This window comes from Photinus pyralis, unplaced genomic scaffold (assembly GCF_008802855.1).
Source record: "Photinus pyralis isolate 1611_PpyrPB1 unplaced genomic scaffold, Ppyr1.3 Ppyr1.4_unclustered_Scaffold7758, whole genome shotgun sequence".
NCBI classification, from domain to species: Eukaryota; Metazoa; Arthropoda; class Insecta; order Coleoptera; family Lampyridae; genus Photinus; species Photinus pyralis.
In genome coordinates, this window is record NW_022172235.1 from 81492 (window position 1) to 93534 (window position 12043).

The 12043-nt window shown below is 35.1% G+C and overlaps 2 protein-coding genes across 2 annotated transcripts; both read left to right on the top strand.

Annotated features, from left to right (window-relative positions):
- The first annotated feature begins 3289 nt into the window (after positions 1 to 3289).
- On the top strand, positions 3290 to 4877 carry LOC116182816 (phenoloxidase-activating factor 2-like). The gene is made up of 3 exons (XM_031503360.1): positions 3290 to 3484; positions 3536 to 3790; positions 3863 to 4877. Exons 2-3 carry the CDS (start codon positions 3543 to 3545, stop codon positions 4800 to 4802), a joined length of 1188 nt encoding a protein of 395 aa, XP_031359220.1. The 5' UTR covers positions 3290 to 3484; positions 3536 to 3542; the 3' UTR covers positions 4803 to 4877.
- Positions 4878 to 5012: 135 nt separating this feature from the next.
- Positions 5013 to 11563, top strand: LOC116182815 (phenoloxidase-activating factor 2-like). The gene is made up of 6 exons (XM_031503359.1): positions 5013 to 5151; positions 5206 to 5512; positions 10395 to 10727; positions 10775 to 11043; positions 11091 to 11254; positions 11308 to 11563. The coding sequence occupies exons 2-6, from the start codon at positions 5226 to 5228 to the stop codon at positions 11503 to 11505; spliced, it is 1251 nt and encodes a 416-aa protein (XP_031359219.1). The 5' UTR covers positions 5013 to 5151; positions 5206 to 5225; the 3' UTR covers positions 11506 to 11563.
- The last annotated feature ends 480 nt before the right edge of the window (positions 11564 to 12043 follow it).

The following is a 12043-nucleotide window of genomic DNA, read 5'->3' on the forward strand; positions in this document are numbered from 1 at the left end:
GTACACGCTTATTAAATTAGAACTGCGGAATTCAACTATACTGTAAACCCCCATTATCACATTTTGAAAAAATTCGAACGAAATTACTCTTTGAAAATATCTCAATGACAGAACAAAATACGGCCTGTTTGACTTGTACTTCTACGTACTTGATTGACATGTTAAATTAAGAAACAAACAATTCTGTCCAACCGTTCACTTTCTTATCAATATAATATGTTAATTTAGAGGACTTCAAGTGCTAGTAGTGAAAAAAATAGTATATATATACCACGGTAGAGAAGTCTATTATTGCCTTCGCACCTTACATCCCTCGGCGCAAGCGCCTCGAGATGTAATCTTGGTGCTCAGGCAATAATACTGTACTTCTCTACCTTGATATATAATGTACTATTAGACCTGTCATTGTTATGGCAACTTTGATTTTCATAAATTATGCGTCATGTTCCCGTGATGCTGCATTCCTATTGGTCGTAAACTTGTATGTTAATGAAAAATCTATCATTTAAGTACAGGTAGCAAATGTTTAATATTTTATGAATTAAAGTATAGGAGAAGAAATAGTATATTATATATGAAGGTAGAGAATTACAGTATTATTGCCTGAGCACCAAGATTACATCTCGAGGCGCTTGCGCCGAGGAGTGTAAGGTGCGAAACTATATTAAATAATGATTAGAGTGCGGATAAAAACGCATTTATTTTTATAAAATAAGCGCTTATTATATGCATCAAAACGGGCAAAAAAGCTGAAAAAAGGGCAAAGTAAGCAAACAAATGCACAATCAACCATCCACACAAAAAAACCTTTATTCCTCAATAAAACATGATTATGACGAAACTAACTCTAATTAGGTATCGGAAAAACAATTAACAATTATGTATTTCTCCAAATTTGCAATTAAAAAATTTTGCCTTCAGTCCGATAAAATATTTTTGTAGACGGATAGACATAGATGTCTTTCACTTTTGGCATATTTTGACCCGGTTAATTGAATTAATATTTAGAAGGAGCTACGAACGGTTTAACGTATATGCGAAAAAGTACACAACTAACACAACTGTGCTGGAACACGAGTTATTATAATTTATGAAAAGGAGCCCGAAAATTTCATTCTGCCTAGGGCCCGGACAAACCTTAATTCGGCCCTGGTTGTGTTTTCTAAAAGTGACAGCGTGACAGTTCTCATTATTGACTACTAGTTGATAATGTCCACATTATTAACCACTTTGCACAACTGCCGAGAAAGCCCACTTTAAGAATGGAAAAAAGGTTAATAATCATGTCATCAGACGCTAGTAGTGAAAAAAAATGTTTGTTATGTCTGTTCAAATAATATAAGAAAAAAATAAAAACCAAATCGGCAAATTTCGGTTTTTTTAGCATTTCTTCGGAAGTAATCGGAACTCTTTAAAGCAGGATAATAACTTTTCCATTGCGCATATTTTCTCTAATTTGACCATCGTCGTATCTTTCATGGTTTCGGAGATTCCTATGACAGACATCCATATCTTAGACACAGTGTATAAACGCGTCATATCGTTCACAAATTTTTCCTCATATCACTTTGTGAAATTATTCAAAAATAGCTAACATCGTTACAATTGAATTGAGCCGTGTTCAATAGTTTTTGGTGCAACGCTCTGATGTTTCCGTCCGTCTGTCGCTAAAGATAAATCGTCTATATTTGCTTTAGGTTTTTGTTTCTTGCTGTGTGCTAGCTAGATCTTTGTTGTTGTTTTCTGGTTTGTATTTTAACCTAACGATATTTGTTTGTTGGTAGATTTAAAAAGACAAATGTGACAACGTCGTATACATTTTCGGTTTATTCCTTTTTCTCCGAAAACCGTTCATTTAAGGGAGGTATACATATAGGTATAATATGCAATTAGCTAATTACAAACTGGCCTTATTTTCTTGAGCACGATTTGTCTGTAAAGGATAAAGATTAAAGGGAGGGTTCCCATTAAAAACAAATAAGTTTTCACATTTCCTGAGCCACCTGTATACGTTTTTTGAACAGTTGTTACATATAATCCATATGTTGCTTGCAATAAAAAATACAATTTTGTGGAATAGGTATACCTACATTTCCCATTTAAAATAGCGCCGTGTGAGTTATACTCTAGTGTAGTAGGTGTCATACAATAGCTGCGCATGTTGTGTTGGTGCTTCTGGTCTTCATAGTATCCAAGAAGAAACATTAATTTTGGTAGGAAAATGTAAAAAGATGTATTTTCATGTACATCAAGTAGGACCTATGTAAAAAGGTTTAACTGAAAATTGCATTACATTAATAAATGTCCTTCTTGTCTGCTATTTTTGATAAATCGTACCCCTCTATACGTGTAAAACTCGAAGGACCGGTTAATAACGACTTGTGCGAAACGAAAAATTCATGAATATGATTACGCAGCGGGTAGTTCCTGTAGTCCAATAACCACTTGGACTGTAGAATAAAAATATTTTTAATAATTGAGCATGTGTCTGAATCCAACGAAATTTAACGCACTAACTATTATTTTAACTACTATAACTATTATACTAACTTAACTAGGTAAATGTTGACGCGTAAAGCCGATGAACACGGTAGATTTTAAATAATAATAATATTTCCGTTTCAATTTTTAAAAAATCCAAAAATCATATTCAGAACAAATAGACCTAACTAAAAAACATTAGAACGAATTTTATTAAATATGCAGCACAGCATAGTTTAGTGTAGTGTAGACGTTTCGTTAAATATGGTTTACTATTGTACATGTACTCGTATATTACTATCCTCTTATAATAGATACATAGGTGTTTTTCGGCCCAAGAACTTTTTTAGAAAGCAGTAAGTAGTATTAACTAATGTCAGTAAACCAATAAAAATACTGTGAATCTCGCTGTGAATTCATCAGTAAAAGCTGGTTATTGACAAAGGTCAACAACATAATGTTTCGATCACATTCTATGGAGCTTGTCTTTTTATGTCTAGGGAATTGCAAATTGTTTTCATTACTATAATAATATACCGTTGGTATACATCTACATTACGTTTGATATAATGGAATTTCCAAGTCGATTGGTACCTACTTACTAACTAAATGTTTATACGTTCTTGGACATGCATTTTATTGTTAAGGTATTTGGGAAACTTTCACTCAACAATTCTTCTAATTTTCTTGTACAGGAAGAAATCATAGAAATTCCCATGTTAAAGTATTGTGTTATCATCCAATCGAAGATAAGGTCAAATGTTCTAGATAAGGAAAAAGTAGCCCTCCCACCCAGTTTTTAAGCTGATTCAATTTCATTCAACAAAGTACAGCAAACAGAACTCTTAGCGATAATTTTTCGTAGTTATCGTCTTTATACCACTCTTCTACTTGTCCGTGACGTTGACGGTATTAACTACGCTTATTCAAGGTGTTCCAGTGTCGAACTTGCGGCGTCTGATATAACAGTCGAATTGTAACAGCGCGTTTACTGAGCGATTCAGTAAGTGGTGTTATTGCATTAATCGTATGTAATTATGGTAATATGTTTCAGTCTCACAATGATTTTGGTCATACCGATTTTTGCATGTTGTTTGCTAAACGTAGTTGTGGGGCAAACTGCAGGTGGTAAAGATCTTGATGATATAATTGACACTGTCTTCAAGAAACCACCCACGGAGAGTAGAGGTCCAGATTTAACCCCAAAAGACAAGGTCCCCGGGACGGGAAACTGTGATTGCGTTCCCTATTATCTGTGCACACCTAATGGTACCATCATCGATGACGGGTTTGGAGTTATCGATATACGGTAGGTCCATTCAAATCTCATTATAACCACTAATAAACTAAACGTAATTTCGCCCTTATTTACATTGCTTAGAATCGACGATGGTCCGTGTGATTATTTATCACATTGCTGCGAGCCGAAAGACAGATCTCCAGTCCCCATAACCCCGAAACCAGACCTAGAAGCGAAAGGGTGTGGCAGGAGACACCCCAAAGGTGCGGGTTTTCGTATTACTGGCGCAAAGGATCATGAGGCACAATTCGGTGAATTTCCATGGATGGTCGCATTACTTCGCGAAGAATCGATTGAAGGAAATCCCAAAAAACTGTTAATTTATCAATGCGGAGCCTCTCTCATTCATCCTCAAGTAGTTTTAACTGCTGCGCATTGCATTCCCGATAAAAATAAGATGTACAAAATACGCGCGGGCGAATGGGACACGCAAACTAAAAATGAACTCCATCCTCATCAAGACCGAGACGTAAAAAATATTTTGATACATCCCCATTACAAACCGGGCTCACTTTTTTACGATTTTGCTCTTTTAATCTTAGATTCACCCGTAGATCTTGCTGAAAACGTGGACGTCGTTTGTTTACCGGATAAACACGAAATACTCGATAATTTGATGTGTTACGCGACTGGTTGGGGGAAAGATGTTTTTGGCAAAGAGGGAAAATATCAAGTCATTTTGAAAAAAATTGACCTGCCGATCGTGCAAAGGGAGACTTGTCAAGCAAAGCTTCGAAAAACTAGGTTGGGTGTCCATTTTAAGTTAAACGAATCATTTATTTGCGCTGGGGGACAACCCGGTAAAGACACATGTAAGGGAGATGGCGGTAGTCCTCTCGTTTGTCCAATTCTCGGTAAAGAAAATGAGAATAAATACTTTCAAGCCGGAATTGTCGCCTGGGGAATTGGTTGCGGTGAAGACTTGGTTCCGGGGGTGTACGCCAATGTAGCAAAATCAATCGAATGGATAGACAACATGATGATCGATCAAGGTTTCGATACTGCTGTGTATAGAAATTAAGTTTGTAAGAATTTTTCATAATTAATGACGCTTCATATTAATGTATGTCAATAAACAAAAAATCTTTAAACATTTTACAGAAGTTATTGATAAATAATGTTGAAATTGTAATTTAGGTTGCGATAATGACGTTGCTAAGGTCACATTTCTTGAAAATAAAGTCCCCAGTATTTTGTAAACGGGTTTTCCACGTAAATACATTATTTTGTTTTGACGTGGTGGTGGGGGAGGACGATCTTGAACAACTATTCAATTCGTTTCTTCGCTACAGTCCTTCGTAATTGTCTTGCTGTAGGTGCTAAGTATATGTACTGCAGTTAGCAATTTATACTGCAGAAGAGAAGCACGCGTAAGTCAAGGTTACGTTAACTTATTTTTTTGACCTTGTGTGATCATTTTTAAGTTTCGACGAATTAATTTGAGATGAAGCAATTGATTATTATATTATCCACGTTGTTGCACATACATGCACAACAGGACAAGGTACAAGTTGCCATAGATAAGATCTTTACTACATCTACTGGAAATTACTTTGATCAATATGAAGAAGTAACGTCTCCAAGAAATGACGGTTTTGGGGCCGAGCAAAAATGTGGACAAGGTTCGGATGAAGGGGTTCATCGCTGCGTGCGATACTTCAACTGCGATGGTGAAACGCGGACCATAATCCCAAGTGAAGAGTACGATGGTACAGGATTGATTGATATCAGGTACTAATACTTTATACTATGCTAATAATTCAAGATGTATATTTAACTTAAACAATTATATATGGACAAGGACAAAGTTTTGGGTTCCTACACCAATGCAAGTTAGTCTATGCAGTTTTGACCTGCTTAAATCTTGATAAAATTAATGGGTTCGTACTATTTTATTGCGCCATGTTTTAGTAGTTAGGGCCCCTAATTTTTGTTAAATTTGAACTGTAAATAGAAAAACAAAATTTTCATTATTCTCTTCTGCTTCCTTACAATTCTTAAAATTTAGATAGTGAAATCAAATTTAATGTATAATGTACTTAAACGTACATAATATGCAATTTTAATTGGCCTCTAATGTCTAGAAGCGGTAACTACATTGTTCTCCTGTCAATAGGTGATAGTATGTATAAACTTGATGGATTTGTTGATAACCTTGCCCGTCTCACTTTGGAAAAGCTGCTTAAGTATGCTGAAAAAAATCCGTCTGCGTTTTATAAAATGCTTGGGCATCTACGTACAGGTGCATTATAGCATCTTGTACCTATAAATATTAATAAGGATATGGCAGATAGTAAGTACGTCCAAGTGGCTAGTTTATTAACATGTTTTTTGCTTATACCTATGTAGGTATACCTACAAACTTGAAAGTTGGATGATCTTTTACCAAGAGATTTTTTATTTTGCAAACCATTTGCACAACGCCAACATTTCGTATATAAATGTCACTTGGAAGTTGGAATCATCTTTTTTCTACATGCACCACGTCACAAATCACTCTGAAGCATGAAAAATCTGGGGAAGCCCAAGATTTTATCACACTTCAAGAACAGAGTTACATTAAACATCGTATTTAAATAGGCAGCGTTACCTCCTCAACCTATTTGTATTCATCAACTTACAAAAGTAGGACTTTTTCTTGTGAACGTTCAGCGAATGAAAAAGGCAACGCGAAAAGTTGCTCTTATAAAACATGATATAGCTAGGTACTTTAATGAACATCAAATTGTATCGCGTTTGAATGTGAATCTGAACGCGAGGCAGTTACAAGATGTATTTCGCTAGAAAAAAAACCAATTGCGTCCTAACATGTGCTTAACTTTATATTTTCTATTTATATAACTCATTCAAAACACGTCCGAATAATTATAATTTATTTTTGAGTGTAATATATGTATACCGAAGTACCTAGCCTAGCATAAACAATTTATTTATATTGACTGATGCGATATTATTTTGTGCATATACCGACAATGTGGAATCTCGATACTATTTCGGCCTCAAGGAAGATTGCATCTTTAGTACGTCACACTGCGCCCATCTTAAAGTTGATGCGGGTTCGGAATCACGATCTAAATCTTCGAATTATAAATTCATTTATTTATTTACTTATTTATTATTAATTCATGTTATGATGTTAGGGTGCGAAGCACTTACAAATGTGAAAAAAGGTTTATTAAATGTAAAAGTGTGTATACTATATAACACAACCAAACGCAAAGCCAAACAAACCCTTACACAATAAACAATGCCACTTACTTAAATTGTTAAATTTGCAGGAATTTTTTTTATTTATTTTTTTGTTTGTGTTGTTAGCGTTGGCTATTGTGCCGTTGTGGCCATCCATTTTGGTAAATATGAATTAGGTACATACTATTCCTATATTTCCTTAATGTGTTTTTTTATTATTGTATACAGGGTGGTGACTTGCGTAACGCATCATAGGGATTTCAATGTAAAATTCATAACATGCGATTATTGGCTCCCCAAATTATTTTAGAGCAAAAATGTATTAAGGTTTTTTGTAGGAAAAAATTTTTTACGTCAATCAACCCTATTAGTTTTCAATTTTTTGCATAATAAAGACGGAAAATTGGAAAATAAAACCCCCATCTTTTTCAATAATCTGTGATGCCATGGAATTTTATAATACAAAAACTACGCCAATATCCGTCATGCCATGGAATGTCTGCTATAAAACAAATCAAATTCTATCAAAAAGTATTATATTTAGAACAGCGAATTCAACATAAAGAAAGACCAAATTACTAAAAACGGTTTCCTAATATAACAATTTACAATAAATGTTCGAATAAGTCACCATTAACTGCAATACAGTAACCAAGTCGATCATAAAAGCCATTTCGAACTGCTGCTAATTGATAACTGGATATCTTTTTGTTTTAAAAAATTCCATGGCATCGCAGATTATTGAAAAAGATGGGGGTTTTATTTTCCAATTTTCCGTCTTTATTATGCAAAAAATTGAAAACTAATAGGGTTGATTGACGTAAAAATTTTTTTCCTACAAACAACCTTAATACATTTTTACTCTAAAATAATTTGGGGAGCCAATAATCGCATGTTATGAATTTTACATTGAAATCCCTATGATGCGTTACGCAAGTCACCACCCTGTATACGAACGACGTACAGACAAATACTAATCGTTACTTGATTTTAATCCTTGCGATTAGTTAACCAGGCTAGACTTGAGTTTTCACAAGAAACACCGACCATAATAATAATAATAAAGACCAGATTTTTAAGCTAAGCTATACTTGCCGAGGTGTTAATATAGACTTGGCTCTTGAGACCACAAAGAAAATCGTTTGTAGCTAGATTCAAAATAATGAGCATAAATCCGTAATGAAAAACAAAACATGTCGACTCTAGCCGATTTTTTTTCTTCTAGTTTGATTTTTTTTGACAATTCAACTCATGCATAAAGCTGGATTCACATGCATACGAAATCCGACGATACTGTAATCCGAAAGGCGTATGATTGGTCAACAATTTCAAATGTGCTTGACAATTGTCACCTTGACATCGGCAAAAGTTACCTACAACTTTTCCAGCGACAAATGCACTAGTGGTTTTTTCACTTATTCATTTTCGAACCAATTATCGCATTATCCTTTCCCATATGACTAGTTTGACGTCTGTCAATAATTGATTAGTTTGGTGAATTTCTTGTTCGTTAAATTGTCCTGCCGAATTACACTCGGGGTTTGTATTTACCTAAACCGAGTAAATTTGTGTTGTTGCGATTCAAATCCGTTTCCTTTTAGCAATTGAACTTGAAAAACTGTCTACCTAGTCAACTAGTTGACAGTTTTTCTCGTCTAATTGCTAAGCAACAGATTTTCATTAACTAAACAACTCAAATTTACTCGGTAAGATACAAACCTCTTGTGCAATTATAAGTGAAAATTCACGTTGTTATATTCACACAATATGCACTTGGATAATGCATTTCGACGTTTTTCTAAAGATATTATTGCATTAATAATAGTTTTAAAAATTTGTTTACCAATTCCGCTTTGCTCATTTACTAGCTTATCTAGAGGTATACCTAAAGCTACTAATTTCAGAAAATAGAATTAAATAATCTTTATACTTTTTCACTGAGGACCCCTTGTACCACAACAGTTCAACGTCAGTTTAGTTGACTTAACAGACCTAATTAAGAAACTCGATTGAATAATTTTTGAATTTTGATTCAAGAATCGACTATCGATGTGAAACCGTCCAAATCCACAGCAAATTCTTCTGCTATGCAGTCAGTGAACGAGCATCATTTACGTTGGGCCTTTTCTTCTTCACCATCGCAATTTACAATTAATATCAGAAACAAATCCTTGTCCTAATTACATTGGTAGAGCCCCAACTTTGTAGGGATTTCTTCTGCCATCCTGTGGGATTTTGAGTGAAGGCGTTGATGGATTTTTACCAATAATAATGGCGGCAAATTTATCATAATTGGAGGGTTTAATGTTTTTTGTGGTACGTGCAAGATAAATCTACCTCTGATTGTAAAGCGATTGTTCCGGATTTGGAATATCCACCAATGAGTGCATACCTATTCTAAATAAAATTCACTCAGAAACAGATCCGGGATTCGCAACAATCCATCTATCCTCTATCAGTTTAAACATCCCAGCGTATATTTTTTTTTCCAAATAAATCCATTATCTTTTAGTTAGTGGTAAATTCACTTCTTGAACGTTGAATGTTTCTCAATCACAATTTAGTGCATCAATAAACTCAGGCAAACTCTATGTGTACATACTTTTTGGAATTCCCTTCGAATACATCCTTTTAGTTTTCCAACATTTTTCAACAATAGCAGGGAAATCTACGATCAGTACAGTTTATTAAAAACACAGATTATACATGTTGGCTCTTGAATAAATCGAAATTTTAGAGGAAGTGAGCGTCAATACTTTGGCCTCAAAAACAATAACTTTAAATATTTTGGAAATGAAAATGGTAAAAATTTAAAGTACCTGTTTAGGAAATTATTTATATTTCTTCAGAAGTTACAATCGTTATTTATACATTTACTATGACCAGAAAACGTTCGATTGCATTCCTGTAATGCCCAAGAAATTAATTTCCATTTTGTGAAAATGTCCGTTGGCTTCTTTTGAACCATACTCTAGGATCGATATTTTGCATCTATCCCAATTGACTACATAGGTTTTGATCAAGAGTAAGGGAATCAAAATCATTATACGTGTACCAGTTTCAATGCTAAAATTAATTGTTCTAGTATCTGATAAAGGAATTTTATTAACTTTTTGGTGACCACAGTCGATCTAGGGCCCGCATTTATGCGTCTGCGATTTTGGTTCAAAATGTCAGGACGCATTGCGCAACACGTGAATTTTATGTAACTCGGTGCGACGCCAGGTAATTTGTGGTTTTTGGTGTTTGCTGTTTGATGTGGCATAAATTTGCTTTAGTCATGCAAACTATTTCAATTATAGTTCTACAACTAACCTTACAGGTGTGTACTTAATCTAGGTTCACTATTCAAGAGGCATTCTCACATTTTTTCAAATCAAACAAACTTAGCAAAATGGTATGGTAACGCTTAACTTTGTTCTAGATTTGGTAACAACAACTGTGATGATTACCTTGATGTATGCTGCCAAATTCCTGCCGACGGTAAAATTCCTCCCGAGGTTACATCTCCTCCTGATGTTACTCCAATGACGCCGACTCTACCTCCGGATCAACCGAGTTTCTGCGGTATTAGAAATCCTAACGGAGTCGGTTTCAAAATCACTGGAAATAGCAACAACGAAGCTGAATATGGCGAGTTCCCGTGGATGTTGGCGATTTTGAACAAGAATCCAGGACCCGACGGGCTTTCATCGATTTGCGGCGCCTCTTTGATCGCACCTAATGTTGTGCTCACTGGAGCGCATTGCGTTCAAAAGTAAGCATAAAAATGTGTCGCATGGTAATATTTGGATTCTTTTTTAGTGTGAGAAGTAGTGACATAAAGGTTCGTGCCGGAGAATGGGACACGCAAACCGAAAGTGAGAGATATGCCTATCAAGAGAGAGAGATTCAGCAAATAGTAATCCACGAGGGTTACAAATCTAACAACTTATTTAATGACGTTGCTTTAATCGTTCTCAACAGACCCTTCGACAAAGCAGCCCACATTGGCACAATTTGTTTGCCACATCAAGGAGTTGTGGTTAATTCTAGGAACTGTTTCGTTAGCGGATGGGGAAAAGATGTATTTGGTAATGCTAAGATTTCGATTTTTTGATATGCCATTGCGGTTTTGTAGGTAAAAAAGGCAGATTTCAAGTAATACTTAAAAAGATTGAACTACCCACTGTGTCGAAAGGTAAATGTGAAGAAAATTTGCGTAAGACCAGGCTTGGTGCTAAGTTTGTACTTCATCAATCATTTATGTGTGCTGGAGGGGAAAGTGGAGTAGATGCGTGCACAGTAAGGATTAAAAAAATATCTAACTAGTTTTTAAATAATTTCATCTGTTTTAGGGTGACGGAGGTGGTCCATTGGTGTGCCCTGACCCTAGTAATCCAAAACGGTATGTACAAGCCGGCATTGTCGCGTGGGGAATTGGATGTGGACAACGAGATGTTCCCGGAGTGTATGTTGATGTCTCGCGATTTAGAGGATGGATTGATGGACATATGACCCGACTTAACTTGGATACTGCCCCTTATAATTTATAATTTTTTTTAACTATTTTTGTATCTCGAAATTTTGCATTAGAAAAAATTGTAATGTAAACCACTTTGATTCATTTCGGAAATTATTATCAATTAATGCTTTAATGATTTCCATAAATCCACTCTTAACCCCATGATAGAACTCCAAAATCATATAAGACAGTGGTATTCGCTAGAAAACATGTGAAATCATATAATTTTTGGAGCCATTTTAAATCTTGTCTTGTTTGGCAAGGTTGACTCTGAAAGAACACTTACGTGCATTTGGAAATACTTAGGTATACGAGTACATCCAAGGTATTTCTACCTAGCTTTATCCTCAGATCCTTGATAGTTTTGTATTGTCGCGTCCGTATGCGCTATAACTCTTTTTAAAAGTGGCCGATTGTGTTGAAATTTGATGTACCGGTACTTTGGGTTCTTGGTACATTAAGAACGGACGCTATTGATTTTCAGAAAGCTGGTTCAACAGGAATAAAAGTTATAGGACTCTATATTGCAGGAAAGCGAATTATAATCGCAATCCTAGATTATTTGCCAA